Source organism: Balaenoptera ricei, chromosome 9, assembly GCF_028023285.1.
Source record: "Balaenoptera ricei isolate mBalRic1 chromosome 9, mBalRic1.hap2, whole genome shotgun sequence".
Lineage (NCBI taxonomy): Eukaryota > Metazoa > Chordata > Mammalia > Artiodactyla > Balaenopteridae > Balaenoptera > Balaenoptera ricei.
The window spans coordinates 33,225,101-33,250,561 of record NC_082647.1 but is presented as its reverse complement, the minus strand read 5'-3'; the positions used below and the strand labels follow the sequence as shown (position 1 = coordinate 33,250,561).

Genomic DNA, 25,461 nt, shown 5'->3' with positions numbered 1-25,461 from the left:
AACGAGCTTAGTTTTCAGCATGTTGAGTTGGCTGTGACTGTGTGCCATACAGGTAGGAATGGTCACTGAAATCCTCTCTGGGACTCAGGAGAGAGGTCAGGATGGAGACGCCGATTAGGAAATCTTTGGCAGAGGTGGCAACTGAAGCCTTGGGTGTGAGTGAGACCCCTAGGGGGTGTGAAAAGTGCTCTCACCTGCCATCTCAGAGGTAACTGAGTTTTGACCTTTTATGTGTTTTGTTCATAAGCCCTGCACATCAATAAGTATTCCTCACTTCCACTGATATACATTTATCAGAATATAAATACATAACCATGCAATTAGAATTCTTTATCCCCTTTGGGGCTGTGGGGCCCAGGGGCCAGGACTGGGAGGCCAAATGTCTCATTCCTGAATCAGGCTGGGGGCCTTTTACTGACGTCGAACTCCATGGTCTTTCCCCGGCGGCTTGCAAGCCTAAGGACGTCGAATCTTGTGGTCTACCTCAGCCTGGACTAATGGTCCTGGTGGGTTTTGTCCCCCAAATGCAGCAAACTGAACTAGACTCCAACTGAACAGAAGGTTGTCCAGTGAAGTGGCCTCAACACCATCCAAACTCTGAGGGGAGCAAAGCGATGGCCGCTGGCAAGAGCTTAACTAGGAAGTGGTTTCAGAAAAGGAGACAAAGACTCTGGCACTGAGCTCTCTCCGCAGTTCAGTGTTCAGCTACACAATGCTGGAATTCACAATGAATCTGAACCTACCACTCTCCACTGGCTGCCCAAACAGGGCATAATGAAGGCCCAGAAGAAAATGTGAGATGGGTTTTTGAAGGTTGAGAGCCACTGATGTGAGAAGGCTGTGGGGTGCCAGCCTGGAGCAGCAATGGCCCCTCTGAGGGGTCAGCGGCACCAGGATGGGCCAGCCGAGGGGAGGATGAGGCTGCCTAGTGAAGGACTACAAACTGGCCCTGCTTTGGGGTTTGGATCTCATTAGATCTGATGACAGACTGCAGGGAGGAAGGGCAGTTTTGACACTTGCTGCCATTTGAGCAGAATATAGAGCCATTTCATCAAAACCCTGAAAAGAGAGTTTGCCAGAGTGCAGAAGCTACACAAAACTTGTTGGTTTTGCTTCCTGTATTGAAATTATAATAAGGATTCATTATTACAATAGGGCTCTACTGTCTTAGGGACTTCCCATTAGTGTTTGCAAGACAGAAAACATCACCATCACCATTATTCTTGAAATAAAAAGAATCAAGACTATACGTATATATATATATATATATATATATATATAGACACACACACACACACATATATATATATATATATACAAGATTATACACATATATGTGTATGTGAGAGACAGAAAGAGAGAGAGAGCGCTCACATGTGCTTTATGAAAAGGAGCCACTGAGTTTTATGACCTGGCTCCTTGTTTAGTTCTGAATATTTGCGACATATACTTTTAGATCTCTTTTTCTAAATAATATACCAGCTAATTAAGTAATGAGTCACTCATTAGATAATCTGATGATCCCACCTAGGCCATAACAAGAGCCCTGGGGAAATAAAGCCAGCTACACCTACCAGAAGAGCCAGTTTTCACATTTTCAAAGCCAGATAGAGCTGAAGTTCTTCTATCCTTTCTTTTCTTCTCTTTTTTCCCCTCTTCTTTCTTTTTTCCCCCTCTACCTTCTTTTTTATCCTCTTTCTCTCCTTTTTGTTCATAACCGGGGCCAATATTTGTGGAGCACTTACACAGGCCAGGCCCTGTGATAAGCCTTTGCCTGCATCATCTCATTTAATTCTCGTAAGTGCTTATAAAGTAGGTACTATTATCATCACTGTTTTGGAAATGAGGAAACAGAAGGTCAGAGGGGTTAAGTGACTTGCCCGGGATCACACAGCAAGCAGGTGGCAGGGTCAGGATTTGGAGAAGCCTTGTCTGACTCCAGAGTTGGAGCTCTTGACCTTGTGATTTGGCCTCGTGTCCCGCCAGGCCCCAGAAAGCAGGCTCATGTGTAACAGTATGTGATCAGTGCTTTAGCAGATTTCCTGTTCTCTCCCTTCATTATTTTATTAACTGAAGAACTCACAAAGGTCCTGACATATAACTCTTTTGGAGGGGACCTTTTCCTCCAATGCGTGATAGGCCGTAGACAATTAGGACAACCGAAGTTTTGTGAGAAAGTGAACAAGGCTTGTTAACATGGTATTTGTAGCTTACACTGCATTTTTCCCGTACTGATATTCCTGTTGGATTCCTGTCACCTTTTTGAGGAATGAGACAGACTAAATACTTTGCAATACCAGAATGCACATCTCCAAAACACACGTGCTCCCAAGTTGGTTCTAATATATGTTGCTGATGTGGCCGCGACTGAAGACTCTGGGAGGAACCGTCCCTAAACAGAACTCTCTGGTTCAGGAAAGCCTACAGCACCAATGTGCATCTCACCAAAAATGAAATGGCATAGCTCGATCGCTTACCTAACTCTTCTCAGACTTCATTCTAAGATTCTCTGCGCCATTTCCAAATGCCTAATTGATCTTTATGGGTCAAATATTTTCATCATACAATATCTACAAAGCCTGTGTGGCTGGCTTTAAAAATACTTCAAAGGAGAAATTTTAAAAATATTTTTGAGTAATGGCCCTAATATTAGTCTCCCCAATTGATAGGTTAAATGGATAAACAGATATTTAGATGCTTCAGATTTAACATGTTTATTTAAAAGATCATTTATATTGCTTTATAATGTTATTTCTTACTACACTTTGATTTACTCAGTTCACTTAAGAGAAGTGACAAGTTGGAAGCTCTTCTCCCTGACTTCCCTTTGCTTTAGGTTTGTGAAGTGTGCCCAGATGTGTGACCTGCCTGGGTACAGATCCCAGTCCCCAGACACAGTGGTGCAGACTCAGGCTCAGTGGACCCAAACCTTCATCTATCATTTTCATACCGCGCTGTCATCAGATCATCGGCCTAGAGTCAGTGCCCGTAAAATCCGGGCAGTCTGTAACCATGGGAAGGTACGGGTTCCAGCCAGATGAACCTCTCTCCTTCCACAGGTGTTTTCCTCACCCTGATTCACACAAGAGCTCACATATGCATGGGAAAAAGATGAAGAATCAGAGTTTCTAAATCACGTAAGTTTGGGACCACATAATGCCCCTTTGGTGAAGCAGTGCTGAGGGAACTTTACAGAATCAAGCATCCCATCCCCAGAGCTATAAAATTAATGGCGGAGTCAGGGTTCCCAGCGCAAAAACACTTCTGTCTCCCCTGACATGCATCTTCTTGACAGCAGAGGAGGATGGAGGGCTTTTGCTAATAGTTCCCAGACCCACACCTCAGGGACCTGGAGAAAGGGCACTCCCTCTTGCTCTCTCTCTCTCTCTCTCTCTCTCTCTCGCTCTCTCGCTCTCTCTCGCTCTCTCTCGCTCTCTCTCTCTCGCGCGCGCGCTCTCTCTCTCTCTCTCTCTGGATGGGCCTGTATCTTTGGAAATTCCTGCCACTCCAGGCTGACAGAAGCCCATATGTTGACCGTTAGGGCATAAGGCAAGATTCACTTAAGCCCGTCATCCAATAGGCTGTTTCTCCTCTGGCTGACTTGCACGTTGTCATTCACAACACAGATTTATTGAGGAAAGAAAAGAATGTTAAAGAGCAAATGTTAGAGACCGCACATTCATCTACTTGGAAGGCTTCCCCCTTCCTCGCATCAGTGATTGCAAAGCTAAAGCGGGGAAGGACAAAGTCTCTCCACTTATCTCAGAGGGTTTTACTCAACATTTTCATAATAACTAGGACAGGTTTGACTGGCACAGGAAAGCATGTCCCATTAAATTAGCAAATCCTATCGTGGAATTAAAGTTGTTGAGGTTAGACGTGTCAAGGTTTTCCATATCTGGCACTAGCTAGCCTACCCAAGTTCATTTCCCACTGCCCTCCACCCATGTCCTCTAATCAGGCCATCTCCTGAAGAGACTTTCTGATGTCACAGCCGTGTAGACTGTTTGCTCATAAGAGTTACTCTCATCTGCTGCACTGGACTTTCCTCGAACTCCTTTAGATTGAAAGTCTTCCCATCCTTCAAGATTCAGGCCTACTTCAGCACCTTTCATAGAGCGCTCCGTGGCTGCTCCAAGCCCGCCTGGACCACCTTCCTGAGTCCTATAACGTCAGCACGTCAGCCAGTAGAGCTCATACACTGTTTTGAAATGTTTGATGATTTCTCATGCATCTTGCTTCCCAAGGACAGCATTAGGCCTTATATTTCTTCTATATACTGCATAGTGCTCAGGTGGTCAACATATACTTCCTGATTTATTAAATATTAAAATCAATTCCTTAAAAATTAAGATCAGCCTTCCCTTGCCAAAGGAAGGCACACTTCTCCAGGGAGGGGTTACCCAGTCCCCAGGCACTATGGGAGAATAGACCAGCTAAAAGCCAGGTTTTTACTCAAATTATCTCACTTGATACACAGAGAATATATACAAGAAATGTGGCACATTTTTAAATGACAGAAATTCAAAATGACAACTTAAGAGAGTCTGTGGCATCAAGTTCAGGTTGTGTTATTGCAAACTTAGAGTAAGATTAATGAACAACTCATTCATTCATAATTGAATCATGGGAACCTTAGGAATTTCTAGGTGAAATACATATCTTAAGAGACCCTGAGAAGTTAATTTGCCCAAGACTACCCAATTAGTAATCAGTAGAAATAATAATAGGTAGCACCAAAGTCTCCTAGTCTATAATACAGGGCTCTTTCCCTAGGAATATGAAATTTGCATATTTTAAAAAGGAGATTTACCACACTAGCACAAAATAGGTTTCAGGGGGAAAGCTTAAAGGAAGTAAGCAAATACATTATTTTAAAGTACTTAAACATTCTTTTGCTTGCAACACATTAATATGGTAATTAGAGATAATTTTTTTCTATTTCCAAAAAAAGTAAAGGATGTCTATTTGGTAAATCCTTTGTTGTTAGTAGTTAAATTATGTCAAAGATTTCAAAATAAAAATTTTTTTTTCTGCAATTTTCTTTCTTTTGAAAGAAAAAAATTCCCTTTTTAAAAAAATTTTCACAAATTCAATCTGATTGTTACTTTCAACTAATTCAAATTAGGGTACTTTTTAGTGTATCCTAAAAGTATAGTAATTCTAGCAAATCTATATTCCAAAAGGTAATGCAGATTTATAGATCATGCCTATAACATAAAATAGCACTGGAGGTAAAAAGTATTTTGCTATGTTAACGATGAAATCAGATGAACTACCCAGTAATCCCACTGATAACAGTAAATGAAAAAGGCCCCCCCAATAAGTAAAAGAACTGAGTATGTGGTGGCAGCTAAAAGCAACAGAGTCTGCTGCTGCATTTATTTGAGACCTCTTATCTCATCCAAGGAAATGGGCAGCCAGCAGCATCTTAAGCTCTGTAAATGCCCCACTAATGCAGCTGAATATGAGGAAAAATTCCATTTAACACTTAAGCTTAAATGGGAATTTTCACAGGCTGTGTATTATAAAGTAATCAGTGATGAGTGAAGACGTGCTTAGTAATTACCTGTCAAAGGAAAGTAAAGTTATCTTTAAGCTATGACACTGCACCAATATAAGAATCCACCTAATATGATGAACATATTTTATGTTGTTTATAGCTTGCCATTTAATTCAATTCAACACATGTTTATGTACTAGATGCCAGGGATTCAGTGGTGAACAGACATATAGTTCCTGCCATCATGGAATCAGAATCCAGTGGGACAGACAGGAAAAATGGTGACTTAGAAGCTTCACCAGTACATTTTTCATATCATTCTCTCCTGTTCTAGCACTTTTGAGGTATCAGTTCATGAAATTTCTACAATAAAGCTCAACACAGAAAGGAATGAATAACTGATTCTTTACTTTTCAAAGTGACAAATGTAAGGTAAGACCTTGTAATAGTGCAATGGAGTGAGGACTGAAACCTAAGAAAATCACATTCCTGTCCAGGCAGGGTTCCCCAGCACCTAGCCTGAGTCTCCTTGCCTGCCACCCACCTGGCTCGTCCACAAGGACAAGGAGGCCTATGAAACCACGAGGGCAAGGACCAAGTGTGTCTACCTCATTTTTGCATTCCTGGGGCTTATCGTAGTTTCTGGCATACAGAAGAGGCTTAATAAATATTTGTTCCATGACGAGATGAGGGAGCTCAGGTGTCCTGGTGGGAATTGTACATTTAGTATCAAAACAAGGTCCACCCACTGCTATTGGCTGACATGGTGTTCCCTTGTTTTTCATCAGGTCACAAGCACAGCAGTCAGAGGTTCTGCAAACCAGACCACACCACAGGGCAGGTCTAGAACACCAAACTCTGTAAGCCGTGGTTGGAGTTGTGTGTTCCCATGGGTACTGAGCTGTTTGCTAAAGATGATTAATGAGGAAAAAACTGTGATACCCGAGGGAGGTCTTACATCGTTCACAGCCTGCAGCTCTCAGCCAGGTACAGGTAACCCCCGATGGTGAGAAAGTTCACTTCGAGCATTTCACTTTTACGAAAGACCTACACTGGTACCTGTTTTTTTTGTTGTTGTTGTTAACTGGAAGAAATCCCAAGAGAATTTTCGCTTTTACAAAAAAAGGCGAAAAGTGAAAAGAGCGCTCAGCGTTTGTTTTTGCAGCAAGCTGTTAGAGAGGCAGCGCACACCTGAGCAGCAGGGGTGACCCCCCCCCCCCATCAAGCTCCCCAGGACCCACACAGCATCTCAGCATCAAGGCGCCATCACTTTGAAAGGAGTCTGTGAGGATTTGTGCTTTATCTCAATTTATCTTGTGCGTCTATTAGCAAGATGTGTCCTAAGGTAATTGCTTATTCGCTTTACGCCATTTCGGCTTACGAAAGGTTCCATGGGAAGGCTCTACTTCCAGACAGTGAGGGAAACCTGTATCGGGTTTTCAGCAACAAGTTAAACAACTGTTGAACTCCATTTGCTTTTTGTACTTGACTGGACAAGAGGCGGAGGGTTGCTTGTTTTCTACAGTGGGAGAAGAGACCTCAGGGTGACCTCTGGCCCAGGTCAGGGTTTTTACAAAATAACCAGTGAAAGTGGCCTGTGATTAGGTGCAGACGCTGCCCCGGAGAGGACAGCAGCATTCCTTAGTTAGCGATGCACCTATCTCTAACTTAAGGGTTTCTTTGATTTACAGATGCCTGGGGCAATAACCAGAGGAGATAACCACAGAACCACCCTTCCCAGAAAGCCCAGTTCCTAGATCTGCCCTCTCGTTTGGCCTGCAAAATGTCACATGCACAGCATCACATGGCTGTACCTACTCTCCGAATCTCTGGGGAGTATTTATAGTTGAACATCAGAGCACTCACCTTCTTCAGTTGAAGACTGGGGGAAAATGTCTTTTGTTATTATTGTTGCCATAAGAAAATCTTCCTTAATCAGGTTTTGAGCTTATCATTTCTTAGGAGCAACTGAAGACATTAACACTCTGGAAGGGCTTGTCATTGAAAGGGGCTTCCAGGCAACCTGAGCTGGACATGGGTCAAGTCTCTCCACCTCCCACCTCCCTGCTTTGTGGGCACCTCATCCAATTATGTTCTGTGTCCTCGTGCTGCCTCTTTATTACACAGCCCCCCAGTCACTACCATCAAATTTCAGGAAGTAAGGTGAGAAGAGTATAGATTTCAGTTTTGACTTTATTTATTTTGTTTTGTTTATCACTTACAGGCCATGAAATCTTGGGCAAGTTAACTTTTCAGAGGCTCAGTTTCCTTCTCTGTAAATGGAGGTAACAGCTGTGAAGATTCAGAGAAAATACACATAAAGCTTGTAGCCCACGGCCTGATTCTCAGTAGGAATTCACCCAAAGTTCCCATCACCTTTCCTCACCTGAGGTCTGGGTCTGTTGTCACCCAGGAATACCCTAGGGTCTTGACTCACCCTTCTGTAATTCTCACCAAAATTCACTAGTCCTGGTATCACTATTTCAGGACTTCACTAAAGGGCTGACTTGCTGATCTCTGTCAAACTAATTCCAATGGAAGCTTTGATGGCCGAGATCATTTCAGTGTGCTATTCCCAGTAAAAGAGGGTTCCAGAAAATGCAGTGCCTTAATGTGAAAGGACACCCTCTTATACTGGGTAAGTCAGGGCAGGGATATTTTTGAATGACATTTATTTAGAGCTCCTCAAATAAATAGCTTTCTTTCCTTTGCAAGAGATCAGCTATTTAAAAAAAAATCTCTCTGGATTTCTTCTTACCTAATACTTATGGGAAAATCAGGAACCATGGACTACCTAAATCATGGATTTTTCAAATTTTGATGTGCTTGAGTTTGAAAAGCATACAGAATCTCAGGGGTTTTCCTGAGATTCTGATTCAGTAGGTCTCTGAAGAGGCCCTCACTTTGGAAAATAGTGGACTAGACCTGCAGACTTTATCCACTCCACAAACCGAAATGACAAAGAAGCCGGCTTACTTCAGTCAGATTATGAGCGAATTTGAACAGGCAGCAGGTGCTGACCAGCAAGACTAAAGTCTGCCAGTTCCAAATATCTATTACTTGACAATATTCAACCTGCTTACCACCACTGCTTTTCCAAGTGCTGACAAGGAGAAGGTGCCCAATCAGTTGAATATTAAATGTGCATGATATTTTTTTATAAAAAAAAGCAAGATAAAACAAAATAACCACAACACAGCAGAGTGGGTAGTTTGAGGTGTAATCTAGGGAAAAGTTAATATCGATTTTAATAGAGCAAGTGAATATATATATATGTTATTTGATTTAAATTTTACTGCAAACTTCTGACTTATCTTAGAGCCTGGGATACCTCTGATGGTAACCCATCTTGAACATGTTCCATTTACCAGAAAACAGGTCCTTCCTGATGTCGTGTGATCCTAGTGAGGGGAGAGACTCCCTCAGTGATGTCCTGACTCGTTAACTGTGAGTGCTTCTTTAACATACACCATAGGATGTTAGCACTGACCCAAACAAGGGCGCAGAGCCCGGAGAAGGAATGCCACTGAGTTGGGCTCAGGAATCTCCCCTTCTCACAGGTCCCAGACTCTGTCACATCTCCCTGCCTCTACAATCAGAAGTTATGAGCTACTCCAGGAAGATTCCGAACCACACACTCTGACTGACTTGCTAGACTGCATTCTACAGAAATTTCCAGTAGAAAGTGGCCAGGAGAAAGCCTTGTCTTTACACAGACCAGCACAAGGCCCTTGGCAGCTATGCGAGCTGAAGGAGGCTGTCTCAGGGAAAATCTGCATCTCATACGTGTGCTATTTGTATGTGTTATTTGTCCAAATATGAACAATGAAAAAAATACTGTCAGCAATCCAAACTTTTCTCTACATGATATCAAATGCCCTGAATCATATTTTCACTAAAATAATCATCCAATGGTCAAGAGAATTCAAAAGAAATATTGCAAGTTTTCATGGATGACTCTGGCATTTTTCTAGGCAGAAAAAAAAAGGCATTAAGTGTAGTTCAGACAATTTATGACTAACCTAGGCATCTTAGTGGAAATCTGATCTAAAACAATGGAACTGGCTACTTAAAAAATAATAAGGTGGCTCCTGGTTAATCAACACCAACCCAGAACCCAATTCACATCTTTTTAAATCAGAGAAGCTAAAATAAGCCTAAAATAGAGCAGAAATAAATTAGGAGAGGGGGTAAATTATATAGCCTCCCTCAGAAAGCCTGCACCTGCAGCAGTGTGCCCAGTGGCTGGTGCATTGGGAGGCAGAGTAAAATGGTTACAAGCGTGTGGAGACTCGGGCTCAAGTCCCTGCTCTGCCTCGTGCCCATCAAGAGCCCTTGGGCAAAATCCATAGCCTGCCTGTCAGAGCCTCAGTTGCCCCTCCCAGGAAGTGGGATAATAACATACCCACCTTACTCAGTGAGAGAATGTAGATCAAGCCCTAACACGTGGCAGGTGCTGCAGATATGTCTGCTATTTTAGGATCGAGAAACAGAATTGTGTTCTAATACAGGCAGTAGAAAAAGCAAAGTGTGCAGGAATAACTTAGTATCCTGAAGAGGCAGCAGGGGTTTGATTCCAAATCTCCTTTGTGGGGAAGAGAAAGTAAGGTCTTTATTTCAATGACCATCTATGAAGCAGTTAAATGTTCATCAAGCATAACCATTTGCTTCACTGTGCAAACTGCTTCAATCCAAAAAACCAGACAAGGTGTCCCGAGGAAGCAGGTCCTCTTATGTTTAAAATGAGGTTTCTGCTTCACCAGGCCTTTCACATAATACATGCCCTGGGAGAAAGGTAAGGACAATTTGCAGTGTTAAGGTTAGGAGCACAGGCTGTGGGGTCAGACAGCTGGACACCCGTCTCCTCCAAGACCAATGAGATCTTGAGCTGGTCATTCACTTTTCTCATCTGTACAATAGGGATGATGATATCCAGGGTGCTTATCTGATCTCAAAAAATAAGATGTGAATTTGGTTCTTGGTTGGTGTTGATCAACCAGGAGCCACCCTCTTCTTAGTCTTTTTCTTTTTTTTTCAGTAATCAGTTCCAATGCACTGATGTCATAGGGAGGCGCTAAGGTTTAAATAAGACCATGTGTGCAATGGTCTCAGCCCAGTACCTGGCACACAGGAGTCAGTGCATAGTTCCTAAAATGATCCTGATGTCATCAGCCCCATGCCCATCTGAGTAGCCTGAGGTTAAGCAGCTAGTTAATGGCAGAGAGGGACCCAGACCTCTGGGACCCTCCTGTACCAACGCACAGGTTTCTTGGGGATTCGGCGAAACTTTGGCCTGACAGGTAGGATGACTTGTTAGAGGTCGCAAAGCATGTGAGGAATGCAGCAGGGCACAGCATCTGGCCCTTTCGCTCAGCAGTTATTAATCCAGAGGCTGCATGTACAAACTTGCTCCAGTGCTGCAAAGAATCAGCTCATCAAACCATGAAGGAAATTCAACCACTCGGGGACAAAGAAGAGGCTTTGGACTTCTTGTGACATTCCCTGGTAATCATGCCTCTTGGTCAGACCTGTGATAGGAGCTGCTGACGTCTGCACTGTTTTACTGTTTCCTTTGCAATTACTTTGGAATGAAAAACAAACTCAGAACTTGAATTCGAGGATGTTTTTCCTGGTAATGAATTCCCTTGCTTTCTACTAAGTCTGAAAAGTTGGCTTCAGCCAAGTTGGCTGTGGGCTCTCCATCACCTCCTCTCCACTGAGACTTGTACTCATTCTTATTTTGTACCAGAGTCTTTGCATGGACGGTACTAAGCAAGGAGTTCAGTGCTGACCGGGAGGGGCAAGAGGTGGAGGAAAGCATGTGTATAAAACCCACAGATGGCAACAGCTGTGCTAAGGCTGACGGAGCTGCTCTTTGAGTGAGTTCAGGACAGAGAAGGTGCCGTTGTCAAGGGAAGGGTGTGGCTTTAATAAATGAACTGCCTCTTACGCAGCCCTCTTCCACTGCTCACCGACAGCTGAGCCAGTGGGGATGAATTCTTGCTTTCAAGTATTTGGCAACTTCTGAGCATTGTGGAAGGAGCAAGGGAGTGTGAAGTATGGAGGGTTTCAGAACAGGCTAACTGTAAATCCCTGGGACCCTCTCCACAGTCACAGAGGTGGGATTTAAAGGGGCAGCAGATAGACCGCAAAGCTGTCCTCCTCTCAGCCTCAGGAGCACAGGAAAGATGCTGTGTTTCTCTACATATGGACATTAACCCACGAATTAGAGTTCTGTCCAGGCTGAAGAATTTTGCTAATCTGCATACGTTGACTTTTTGCCATGTGCATTCTTGTTGGGTTCCCATTTCTCCAGAATCTGCACATTATCAACTAGTTTCTCCAGGTGCTTAGGAGAGCTCTCTGTGCACTTTAAATATGAATTATAAAGAACCTGAGCATTGAACCTGAAGGCAGCAGACTGCGCTTATAGGATTGGCAGGCGGAAAATACAGAACTTTGCATTTAAATTTTAACTCTGCATTTAAATTGCAGAGTGCTGATTGTTGGAAGAATTAGGTGCTGTGAATAAAGTGTTTTGAACTTACCTGCATCTCGGTCCCGGATACAGTAGTCTGGAGAATTCTCAAAATACACGAGGTCATTTTTCGTCGGCTTTTTAAACCTCTTGTTAGCCACAGTGAAACCAGTGCCATCCTGGTTCATGACAACTTGGATGGCTCCGTTGTACTTCCTCCAGAGATAATCGCCCGTTTTTCTGAAGTCGGCCATGGCCAGCCAGCAGGTCCTCAAGGTACATGAGCCGCTCACGCCATGACACTTGCACTCCTGTTTCAAGAACCGCTTTACAGCCTGTGGGAGAAGACGGGCAAGTTCAGTGGAGGCAGACTCCAGCACGTACATGTGAAGGATGTGAAAAAAATGTATATATATGTATAACTGAATCACTTTGCTGCACAGTAGAAATTAACACAACATTGCAAATCAACTATACTTCAATCAAATAAGTTTTTTTAAAAAGGGAAAAAAAAGAAGTGACCGAAGACCCAGGAGCCTGGGGCTCAGGACTGGGAGATGTTGGGGTCATTTGCTGGTCTCTTCAGCCATACCACACTGCAGCAGGTGGCGGGGGGCAGCGCCTGACTGCGAACGAGCTTCCCTAGGGGGATAACAAAAGCCCCACTAATTTGAATTTACTGGGGTATGAGACCAGCTTGAAGACTGAGGGAATGAATTAGAGTATTTTCTAAAAAAATATAGCTTTACTATCAATATATTGGAAATGTATACTATTACTCAAATTAACAAAGTAATCGCTAAGCCCGTTTTCTTTCAATAAAACAATAATAGTGATTGTTCCTATTTCTGAGGTGCTTTCCATGTTCTGGGCATTGTGATAATGCTTTCTGGACTCTATCTTGATGACCCTGATCTTCACAACAATCCTGTGCTACAGTATTTATTTTGCAGTGATTGAGGAACAAGACTTACAGAGGTTAAAGCACTCGTCCAAGGTTACACAGCTGGTATAGGACAGAGTCAGGGTACACTGGCAAGTCAGTTGGTGACCCTCAGGGTGACATTAAATTTGGGAGATTATCACTCAACTTTGGCCAAGTTATTCAGCTTAGCAGACAGGGCTGGGCTCGCTCTGTTCTTTCGTAGAGAGGAAGCAGAGGCAAGTGGGATGATTAGGGGCTCCCTCATCAGATACCAAAAGCACAGTGACACTCAGAAAGGCAGTGGGAGAGACGGGCCTTGGAGATCTCAAGTCTGAGCCTTTGGTCCTCAGCTCAGTCATGGAGCAGAGGAGGAGAAACCTGCCTTTTGAGGGTCCCCATCCTCTCCATTTGCATGTCTAAGACAGAGGGTATCTAGGGTGGGGGGCACAGGCAGAAGGGGAATGAAACCCCTTGATGACATTATTCAAGGTGGTACTAGGAACAAAATTCTTAGGGTAATGCATTGAGAGACCTATTTCTAAGAACTTGGAGGTGGTAGTTTGAACCTTGCTCAGCCCACTCCCTAAGGTTCTGGTATAATTGGTCTAGGTATGGGGTACGGGTGGGTGGCTCCAGAACGCAGCCCAGGTGGCGCTCCCTGCAGCGCGCTAGCTCACCCTCCACCCCACTCCACAGAAACCAATGTTCCAGGCTGCCTCTCCCTCCGCGGGGCCTCACCCCAGGTAACTCTGCCCTGGTTTTTCCTCTTCCACAGACTCAGTCTCTGAACAAGGCTGTAGTATCAATAGGACTACGTGTGCAGAAATGTTCATCACTCCAGAAGGTCAGACCCACAAAAGCATTCTAAAAGGAGCCAAGAGAGCATGGCGGCTCCACAGGTGTGCCTTCACTCATCCCCTTCCCAGCTCGGGCCTTGGCACCACACGTTTCCCGCTTTGCCCCTCATGGAGGACTGTGCCCTGTTACATTTGAAATCTGTCCTCTTCAGGATGAGCCAGCTTTGGAAGGAAGGACAGAGAAGGAAGCAGGAGAAACGGCATTAGTTTGGTCTCCCAGGTCCCAGGGATCTTTAAAGGATTTCTTAGAATGAACTCCTTTTCTGGAACTACACTCCCCATATGGCCCCCACCCTGCCCCCTATCTTTATATTCCAGGTGTTTGGTATGAGGCTCACCGGGTGACTTGGACAGCAGGCCTCTGCCAGAGAAACACGCCTAGGAGGGCCGTCTTGGCTCCCCCAGTCTGCCCCATTTGGGTCACCTGTCCAGGAGCCCTCTATCCTAAGATCTCGATGGTGCCACGCAGAACTCACTCCATGCCAAGCGGTTGGGAATTGACTATGAATGCTCATCCTTCAAAGCTTATTCCTTTAAAAGCTGGGTTATTTACTCATAAGTAATACCCCTAGATTTAAAAATAACAGGAAATATTACTTCCCTTTCTTTGTAATACTAAGTTTCCAGGTTGCAAAGTTCGAACTTGGTAACTGAAGGGTTTGCATATTAATTTAAAATATGCAAATGGCAGGGTTTGCATATTAATTATTTGATTAACTGAAGGGTTTGCATATTAATTTAAAATACACCTTGTGAGTCCTTATAAATACACACGGCAGTGGCCGTGGTACACCCTGTCGATCATCATCATCATTCACTGTTGAGTGGCAGCAGCCGCTTCCCTCTTCTTTGCTAACTTCTCTTCAGGTGTTGGGCAGCCACGTGCTTCAGAAGTGGCCCGGCTTCTCTCTGACCCGGAGCAGCTCAAATCAATAATACTAATTGCCACTGATTTTTTTTGGCAGAGGGCCTGTGGTGATTCAATTTGGGCCAATATGATGTTAGGAATAATCTGTTGGGAGGCTTGTAAGAAAGGTTTCTTCACTCTTTAAAAGGGGAGAAAGTCCTTTTCCCTGTCTCTGGATGCAGCTTTCTGCAGCAGCCCACTTGGGACACGAGGCAGCCAATGCAGGACAAGGAACAAGCTGCAGACGGCAGTCTGGAAGGACAGAAGAACTGGGTTCTGGAGGGTGTTGCTGAACTGCTTGAATGAACCCACTGTGGCCCTGCCCTGCCTCCAGACTTCTCGTCATCCAAGATATTAAGTTTTCCTCATTATTTAGTGTCCCCGGGGTCTGTTACTTATAACCAAAAGTATTTCCACTGGAACCATGGTCAGTTCTTTTTTTGTTTTTTTTTAAACATCTTTATTGGAGTATAATTGCTTTACAATGGTGTGTTAGTTTCTGCTTTATAACAAAGTGAATCAGTTATACATATACATATGTCCCCATATCTCTTCCCTCTTGCGTCTCCCCCACTCCCACCCTCCCTATCCCACCCCTCTTGGTGGTCACAAAGCACTGAGCTGATCTCCCTGTGCTGTGCGGCTGCTTCCCACTAGCTATCTATTTTACATTTGGTAGTGTATATATTAGTCCATGCCACTCTCTCACTTTGTCCCAGCTTACCCTTCCCCCTCCCCGTGTCCTCAGGTCCATTCTCTACGTCTGCATCTTTATTCCTGTCCTGCCCCTAGGTTCTTCAGAACCATTTTGTTTGTTTGTTTTAGATTCCATATATATGTGTTAGCATACAGTATTTGTTTTTCTCTTTCTGACTTACTTCACTCTGTACGACAGACTCTAGGTCAGTTCTTGATTGTGGATTAATCACGGGCTTGACAATTAACCAAGGGGGAAAGTGAGACACCTTCTCTGGTACTGGGTTTGCTTGCATCTCCAGGCCCCATTGCTAACACACAGTCCGGGAAGTGCTCAATCACACCTGGGTGCTACCTCCACCTCTTCTATGTCGCAGGTTTGCAGACTTGAAATTCAAACCCTTAACCTTGAAGAGGGCAATACCCCACTGCATCAGCGAAGCAGAGGGAAGGGACCTAAGCCTAGGCGGCCTGACTTAGACAGTAGTTGAGGTAAGAGTAAGAAATGGGATGGAGAAGCTCACAATAAGGTTGCCTAGTCTGGAAGAATTCCAATATTCAAATGTTGTAATAACATTATAATAATACGTACCACATATTGAGTACTGCACTATGTGCCAGGCTCCGCCCATTATCTTATCTAATTACCATGATTAGGCACAGCGGGTTATTTTTCCCACGAAACCCGGGATCAGTGAGGAAAGTAAAATTCCCCAGAGTCACCCAGCTAGACAGAGGCAGACTAGGATGTGAATCAGATATGTCTCACTCCCAGATTCATGCTCTTTCTAAAAACACATTTAAAATCTTCATATAAATTGCACTGTGTTTTTCTCAACTTTTGAATTGTGCATACTCTGCTTCCCTCTATCCTTTTGAATAAATCAAGAATTAAATGAATAATATTAGAGACCTATTATAATGGGACAGAAAAGAAGTTGAGAGAGATATGGGGAGGAATTACATTGCATCTTCCAAACTAATTGTCATCAAAAATCTATGAAACAGGCCATTCACAGGAGAAATACAAAGTACTAACAAAGAGACAAAAAGATGTTCAACTTCACTAGTAGTCAGAGAAATGCAAACTGAAGCAATGTAACACCTTTTTTTTTCTTTGCCTAGCAGGTTAGCAAATAGTAAAAAGATTGATAATTTGATAATACTTGGTGTTGGTAAGAGTATGGAAAGGAGATGCTATAACAAACTGTTGGTGAGAATGTACGGTATCCTCTGACCTTGCGATTACACTCTGGAAATATCTGCACAAGTTTTGAAGGATGCACACCCACATGGATGTTCGCTGCAGCATAATTAGCAATAGCAAAATATTAGGAAAAAACCAAATGACATCAACAGGACAAGGGTTAAGCAAATTATGGTATGTGCTTAATAAAGGAATATGACGTGGTCTTTGATTAATGATGTAGATCATTCTTACAGTATAAAAGGATGTCAGATGAAAAGCAAAATGCAGAACAGTATATGTGGTATGATCCACTTTTTAAAGGCCTGCGTATGTGTGCATACACAGAGAAGAAGGAAGGGAAAGAATGTTCATTTACAATCTGGCTGCCGTTTGAGGGGCTGCTTGACCTGGAAAGAGTTAAAAAAACAAACAAAAAAAAAAACACAGGAATTTGGGGATTGTTCTCTGGCACCTAGAGAGAGAAGAGCAGGGGTTCTCCTTCTGGATACACATTAAAATCACCTGGGGACCCTTTCCGTCACAGAGACCCTGGCCTCTCCCGGAGCTGAATATACCAGAACCTGCCCTGGGGGTGGGGCCCAGCCTTGATGGTACTTCCGGTCTCAGGTGCTTCTAATACGCAGCCAGGTTGAGAATCAAGTCCACACCCGGGAAAGCAGCGGAGGAAGGAAGGGGCCTGCGCACCACGGCCAGAGTCCGGGGCCCACGGAGGGCCGGAGCAGGTGAGAAATTCTCACCGAGGGGTCGGTCTTAGGACTTAGGTCCTAGGAACTGGGATATCTGATGACTGAATTAGAAGTTGTGTCCTACCCTATGTCTCCAAAATGTTCTGACCTCCAGGGAAAATTTCCCACAAGCAGCAGTTTGCGCCGCTGCTGCTTTGGAGGGCACGAAAGATGGCGACCAGTGGAGTAAAAGCCAAGCGCTCTCAGAGAGACAGGTTGTAGTGGAGGGTCCTGCCCGGAGGGCCGCTCCCCCGGGGTCTCGGGAGGCGCTGGCTGCGGGGCTGGTGGGCTTCCGCCGCAGGCCGCAGACCTTTTATTTGCACCTTAAAGGAAATGAGCGAACGAAGCGGTCGGGGGTGGGGGGGGGGGGACCTGGAGACATACATCCCAGGCGCTGCCAGTCTGGGGCTTTTTTGTGTTTGTTTGTTTTTAATTATTACTTTCAAATTTTAAAATTAAAGAACTGTGTGCGCATGATTTGAAAAAATCAAATAGTCCAGAAAAGAGAGTGAAAAGCAATAGCCCTGTGCTGCACCCTCTCCTCTTATCTCCCCTCCCGGTCTGCACGGTACAGCCCCAGAGCGGTCACCTTTAATGCCTTCTGCCCTTGTGGTGGTTCCCCAAATGTCTATACGACCAGTTCTGTGCTAGCTGACCGCCAGCTTTGTGAGAAACAGAGGAAGACATCCCATCCTCCAGATACTATACGGACATCCACCAGAAAATTCTCTTCATAACTAAACAAATCTACAGTGACAGTGCAGTGAATGGAGCCCTTTGGAGAGGGGCGCCACGCACGGTCGGCACAGCTGAGTCCGGCAGCTCTGCCAGTCACTCTGTTTACGTATCGGTCAACATTAGATAGTTCCTGATAGACTTCTTCTTATGGGGGGGGGGGTGATAACGTAATTCACACCTCATTTCCCTCACCCCAGCTCCCAGCATGGTTGTGTGACGGTTGGTTCTGACGATCTCTCCAACTTCGAGGAGCACCCTTACACCTTTTCTAGTTCCAAAAGTTACTGGTGCTCTTTCTTATGAGACGAGGATATTTGCAGCCCCTCCTTCCTCCTCCCCTTCTTCTTCCCAGTCTCCGTCAGCAGGGCCTGTCCTTTTTTTTCTTTCTTTCTTTTTTTTTTTTAGGATTACTAATAGATTTTGCTGTTTTTACTTTTTGTTTTGAAATGATTTCAAACTTACAGAAATGTTGCAAGAATAGTACAATGAACTCTTCACTCAGATTTGCCAATTACTAAATATTTTGCCCTATTTGGTTTGTCATTTTCCACACACACACACACATACACATGCACAGAGAGAAAATAGTCTAGATACATAAATGTCTTATCTTATGTGTGAGAGTAAATTGTAGACATGGCATCTCTTAACCCTGAAATACCACAATACTATTATCAAAGTCAGGAAATTTAACATCTTTGGTACAATACTATAATCTACATACCTTCTTCAAATTTTGCCAGTTGTCCCAATAATGTCTGCTCCCGCGCCCCCCCCCCCCACCCCCCGCAAGCTCGCTCCTCCTCCTCCCCCCTTGTTCTCATCCTTCCTCTCCTCCTCCTCCTTCTTCTAAGAGCTATTGTTTTCTCTGGTCCAGGATCCAGCCCAGGATCACATGTTGCACTTAGTTGTCATGTCTCTCATAGTCTGGAACAGCTCCTCAGCCTTTCTTTGTCTTTCATGACATTGATTTTATTCATTCATTCATTCATTTATTAAGTACAGGGCCTGTCCTTTTGTGGTGACAAACACGAGAGCATTAAAATTCTGTAACAATAGTTAAGTCTCTCATGGTATGTCTAGATGTTGAATCTAAAAACTCAAAACAGTAAATATGGATGTCAAACAGTTAACTGCATAACCAAGGACTGCATTTTATAATCTCTGATCCAATAGCATAGCCTCTGTGCTGAAGAAGAATGTTGCTGGAGTGAAGTTTGGCTTTTTCTCACTTTACTTGCTACCAAGTGCGTTTACTGTAACCTAACGTCTTCCACTCTCAGGCTCATTCCAACTGTTCCATTACTTCCCCTCGTTTCCTGGGGGTTCCATGGTCCTGCATCTTCTTAGTCCTATCTGGACACAGCTGGGATCATGCCCTCCTAGGTGGACACTCTGCTCTGCCAGATGCCATGTTTTCTCTTTTTTTGGTTCATTCCTTCTCTTCGCTGCAGCCCCTTCTTGAGTAACTCCTTCAAGGCGCATGGGGGATGCATTTTCTGAATCTTGTGTGTTAAGATGTCTTTATTGAGCCTTCACACTTGGCTAATAGTTTGGCTGGTTATAAAATTCTGGGTTGAAAATAATTTTCCCTCAAAACTGAAGTTATTGCTTCACAGGCTTTGGCCTCTAGTGTTACAGATGGGAAATCTGATGTCTGGCTGATTCTCTGGCAACTGATTATTGTTTTCATTTCACTTTCCCACCCCCACCCCCTACATGAAAGGTTCTAGAAACCTTCCCTTATCCTTGGTGTTCTGAAATATCACAATGATATATTTAGGATTTTTAAAAAATTAGTCCTGCTCAGCCCTCAGTGGGCCCTTTTGATCTAGAAACTTCAGCACTGAGAGTTTTCTCTTAATATTCAACCCCCCCCCCCACACACACACTTTTTCAGTCTCTTTATGGCATTCCAATTAGTCAAGTTGCTGAACCTCCTGACTCAATCCTCCATGTCTCATATTTTCTCTTTTATAGTTTTAATACTTTCTTCCTGGCTTCTTGAGGAATAAATTCCATTAGACTAACACTCCTGGCTCTCTCCATCCCCTTACTCATTTCTCCCCAGGGTAGGACAACTGACTTATCCAACTGGTGAGTTTAGAAGAAGGAGCAGGGCTTATGTGCCTGGGTTCCTCCTCTTTGGCTTTCTCTTCCAAGTTCTCTCTTGTTCTCTAATTGTCACTTTTTCAAAGCATCCATTCTTGTTGTTCATGGATATTAATATCTTCTTGGATCTTCTTGGCTTTTAAAAAATTTTCTTCTCATCCCTGCCTGACTTACTGCTTTTTTGTTTGTTTGCTTTCTTTTACGCTTCTGAATTTAATCAAATATATGTTAATTCTTGGACAGTCTCTTCATATTTAAGAGTGAAGTCATAAAAAAGTATTTAGGAACTCTGGTTATATGATGGGGCTTGTGGACCAGAGGTTTGCTTTCTAATGAGTAGGTAGGACACTGGCTGTTCTGGAGACTCTAACTGCAGAAAGCCTAGAAGGTTTGACACTAGACTTCCAGGAGTTCTGCTTCGGGGTGAAGGGGAGGGGATGGGGTTCTTTATGCCACCAATGGGTTTTTCAGTTAATCCCAATTTTCAGCCCTGTGCTTCTCTCCAGTGCTCATTTGTATCTGAAATTTTCTCAGGGTATCTTGGTTTCCACATTCCTCATCTGCTTTTGTTTCCCCCCCCCTCCACCCCGCCTCATCTGCTTTTATTCTTCTAGGCTGAGGCTTCTCCATCCTGCTTTATGTTACGATTTCTTCATTCCCTTTCCACTTTCCAGAAATGTGTTGAGTTCTCTCATTTCTTTGACTATTCTCTTTATTGTTGATTTAAGCCATTTATATTCCATTACTATAATTTTAATGAGGTCTGAGGGAGGAAGGAAGAGGTGAAATAGTATATGTTCTGTCCACAGCCTTGAGTCCGATTGCACTTTGAAATGTTCTGGAAGGAGACAAGGATTGTGAGGGGAGGAAATGTTCTCATTTTATGAGACACACTTCTGCACTGCTCAGTTTGTTACTTTTGTTTGTGTGAGTATTGTTTTTATAACAGAAAGAACTCAAAAAAGAATCGATTACAGTGACTTGCTGTCTCTCTCCAGTGTGTGATGCTGAAAGCTTCTTCCAGAAACAGGCCTCAGCCCATGACACATTTAGGTCCCGTTTCCCACTTGGTCTCGAATCTTTTCTAAAGGCTCTCTGGTACCACTTCCTTCTTTGATTCTTGATGCGGACTGCTGTCAAGGTTCCATTTTCAACCTACTTCTTAGGCCCCTCTTTGTAAATTCTCACAGCCCTCATGGCTTTTTATATCCCCCAGGCGCCCAGCGCAATTCCTCATCAACCACCTCCCCTCACTATTTGCTTAATCCCACCAGTGTTTACTCTGTGGCATCTCATCACTAAACCTTTGCTCACTTGACATGACTACTTTTATTTTTATTTTTTTAAAATTATTTATTTAATTTATTTTTGGCGGTGTTGGGTCTTCGTTGCTGCGCACGGGCTTTCTCTAGTTGCGGCGAGCGAGAGCTACTCTTTGTTGCAGTATATGCAGCCTTCTCATTGCAGTGGCTTCTCTTGTTGTGGAGCACGGGCTCTAGAGCACAGGCTCAGTAGTTGTGGTGCACGGGCTTAGTTGCTCCGCGGCATGTGGGATCTTCCTGGACCAGGGGTTGAACCCAGGTTCCCTGCATTGGCAGACGGATTCTTAACCACTGTGCCACCAGGGAAGTTCACTGCTTTTAAAAAGATGAATAAATGTGACTGCTAAGGACAGGAGTATTCTTTTGGCATTTAGCCTCATAGAAACCATTTTTAGCTTAATATAAAACTTTTCTCAATAAAAAATCTTCAGTAAGCTCATTGTTCTGTCAGTGCTACAATCTTAGTAGATTTTTGATGGCCCTTAAATCTTTGATTTTGAGCACTTTAAGCCTTCAGATCTGCAGAGGCTATTTTCTACTCTTAGAATTTAAGAAACTTATAAATATTAATATTCTATACCACAGAAACAAAAGTCTGACTGTTTTAAAAAATAAAAGGGGAGGGGCATGGAAGAAGGAAATACATGCATTGTGCAAGCTAGAACAATTCTATTTTATATTTATCCCAACTAAAGGTCAGAGCATAATAACAAGGCATAGCATTCATTAGGATCTTAGCATATGTTAAGCCATGCTGAGCACTTGATTTAAGCACTTTTATTTAATCCACACAAGCATATAAGGCATATACTATTTTCATCCCCATTTTACAGATGAGGATATTGACATACCTAGACCCTGAGGACCTTGCCCTAGGTCTCACAGGCAATGTAGCTGAGGCAGGACGTACCCCAAACCTGTCTGACACCAGGTTGACACCTTAAATCACTCTGCCAGCCTTTCTCATGAACTTCTGGGGGGTTCATGGTCTCTGGTTTCAGTGGATGGGTTCTACAAAAGTTTTTACATTTAGTGTTTGCACATCAAATTAGTCCACAAAGAATTATTTTGACAGTTTTAATAAGATGAACTTCTCCCAAGGAGAGTGAAATTTTAGTCTCTTAACTCAGGCTTTTTGGAGACTGAGCCCAAGCAACGCCAGGGTGTCTTTATAAGACTTCTTTGCAGATCATGAGAATTTTTTTTGTAAGTACCTGCATTTTGCTAAGTTTATGACCCCTGTGTCCTGCTATACTGATTCTCTCCCTATCAGAAAAAGGGCAGGGCTTCCCTGGTGGCACAGTGGTTGGGAGTCTGCCTGCCAATGCAGGGGACACGGGTTCGAGCCCTGGTCTGGGAAGATCCCACATGCCGCGGAGCAACTAGGCCCGTGAGCCACAACTACTGAGCCTGCGCGTCTGGAGCCTGTGCTCTGCAACAAGAGAGGCCGCGAGAGTGAGAGGCCCGCGCTCCACGATGAAGAGTGGCCCCCGCTTGCCGCAATTGGAGAAAGCCCTCGCACAGAAACGAAGACCCAACACAGCCATAAATAAATAAATAAATAAAATTTAAAAAAAAAGAAAAAGGGCAATCCACCTTATACCATATGAAATCTATGCAAACATAACTACTGACCTTGCCTTAGAAATCCTGCTTAGAATTTATTTTAGGTCTTTATATGCTATGTTTCAACTAAAGTATTTAGTTTAACTTGAGCATTTGAAGAAGTGTTAGTACTTCACTTTTTAGTTGGGTGTATGCCACAAAGCAACTACCATATTTCTGGTCCTATATCAGTTTTCCTGAGGGAAACACACATTAAAAACATATTATTTAATTTTCAGATGCTGGCTTAAAGCCAAGTATATTTATTAACAATTAAGTCCCTTTGACAGGTCCACATCTCTAAGAGTTACTGAAAACCAGACCAACAAATCTTTCAAACATACATGCTCTGGAACTAGGAAAACAAGGAATACTTATTAGCAAACTGTGCAGTTGATTTGCTTATGCAATCGTTTATTAACTTAAATAAGACATTGTGATTTCTTGAGCACTGTTATTGTTTAAAAACAGTGACTGTGGGTGGGCTTAGCTAGGAAATATAAGGTGTGGAACTTATTTGTGGAATTCAAGAACATTACCGTTGACTAACCATGTATATAATAATTCTTATTGACTAATGAGGCCAGTCTAAAAAACATTTTCTATGAATAATAGAACTTTACCTGGAACTGTAACAATTTTGTTAACAGTTTTCTCTGCTTTGGGACTTTAATTCTGGTTAGTTTTTGATTCATACATGGTAAAAGATTGACAGTATCAAAAACATTCTATCTTTGGGTCCAACAAGAGAGAGGTGAGGCTGGCAGAACTGATCTAATTTTTCAGAATGCGTTTCATTTTATGAACAGAGATGGCCAGTCAGAACATAAATCTGTACTAAGTGAAAGTTGTGCTTCGAAAAGATGCTCAACATTGATGAGGATATACAGGAGGTTAAAGCAGTCTGGCTCTGTAATTCAGTTCAGTTTTATCACTTTCTTTTCTGTTGATATTTCTTACTTTTTGAGAGTGATTTCTTTTTCATCACACCCAGTTCTCTTGGTTCAGACCCATTATGTATTATTTATCTTAAGTGGCATCATAGGATCTATTCTTGGAAGTCTTTATTAGGCCCAAGATTTACTTGCCTGTAAGGCTATGCTTACATCTTGTACAATATCCATTTGTGTTGACTTTGGAGGTATTTCCTGTAGTCAGAACTTGGAAGTATCTGCTTTGTGCTGGTGCCCCAGTGGGCCGAGCTCAGGGGCAGGCCCGGCGCTCCACAGCACTGACCTTGAGGGGTGCTGGATTGGGCAGAGCACAGAACTAGAAACTCTGGATCCTTTGCCCTCCAAACTTCTCACATATAAAATACAGGATATCTAAATATATATAAATGTAAAATACAGGAGGCTAAGTTTGAATTTCAGCTAGGAAATAAATTCAACTTGTTTCCTAACTCCGGCCACCCTATTATATAGACTTTAGTCTCTTCATATGGAAAATATGGATAGTAATGGTACCTACCTCCTAGGCTTGCTTAAAACCTGGTGCATATGTGTATATATTTTATTTTCTGTAGCAATCCTTGTTAGGTAACTTGTCCAAGGTCATGCTCAAGTATTAGAACCAGTGTCCAGAGCCCCAGCCTCCATGTTGCCTCAGTCAACATGATGTCAATAGCTAAGAACCCCTAATGAGCCAATAACAATGTAAACACTATGTTAAAAATATAAATAGCAGCACAGTTGCCATATGCTAATTTTTTATTACTATCCATCAGGAAGCTTACTGTCTGTATCAGTCCTTATATGTATAGGTAAAGCTGAAAATAAAATTCAGGGAGGTAGAAATTTCTCATAAGTTTCCTAGTGAGTCTATTTTTTAAAGTCATTCATTCAAACCTATTGCAGAAGATTTGAACTTTGAAATCTATCATTCTTTTAAAGTGGACTCTAGAGAAATTAACAGTACATAAAACTGGAACTTAAGTATTTAACATCTCCTGCATTGTTCAATACCTTCCCATTGCTTCACAGCAGCACCCAAATATCTCAGCATGGCATTTGAGGCTCTCCAGATCTGGCCGAGACTCAAATTTGCAGCCTCAGCTCCTATTAATTCTCAGTCAGAGCTCTACCCTAGTACCCTTGTCATTCTTCAACTTTGATGTTCTTTCTACTCTCATATCTTTCTTTGTCTGGAGTCCCTTCATCCTGGAAAGCATTTTCCCTGTCTCAGCCATAGGAAACCTTTATCTCCAGCTTCAACACCCAGCTCTTTTATGACACAACCTTTCTCTCCTCAACTAACTGGCCCTTTGGGTGATTTTTCTATTATACCATCTAGCATAGAGCTTGCCTCGCGACTGTATTTCACTTGTCTTCCTGATTAAAATTTAGTTTCTTGTGGTCAGGATTTTGTCTTATTCTTTTCTACA

The 25,461-nt window shown here is 43.1% G+C and overlaps 1 protein-coding gene across 1 annotated transcript in view; it reads right to left on the bottom strand.

Annotated features, from left to right (window-relative positions):
• WNT2 (Wnt family member 2) overlaps positions 1-25,461 on the bottom strand; it is a 41,850-nt gene that overhangs the window by 4,493 nt on the left and 11,896 nt on the right. The window contains exon 4 of the mRNA XM_059932682.1: positions 12,052-12,316. Coding sequence (XP_059788665.1) covers positions 12,052-12,316 — 265 coding nt within the window. The remainder of the gene's footprint in view (positions 1-12,051; positions 12,317-25,461) is intronic.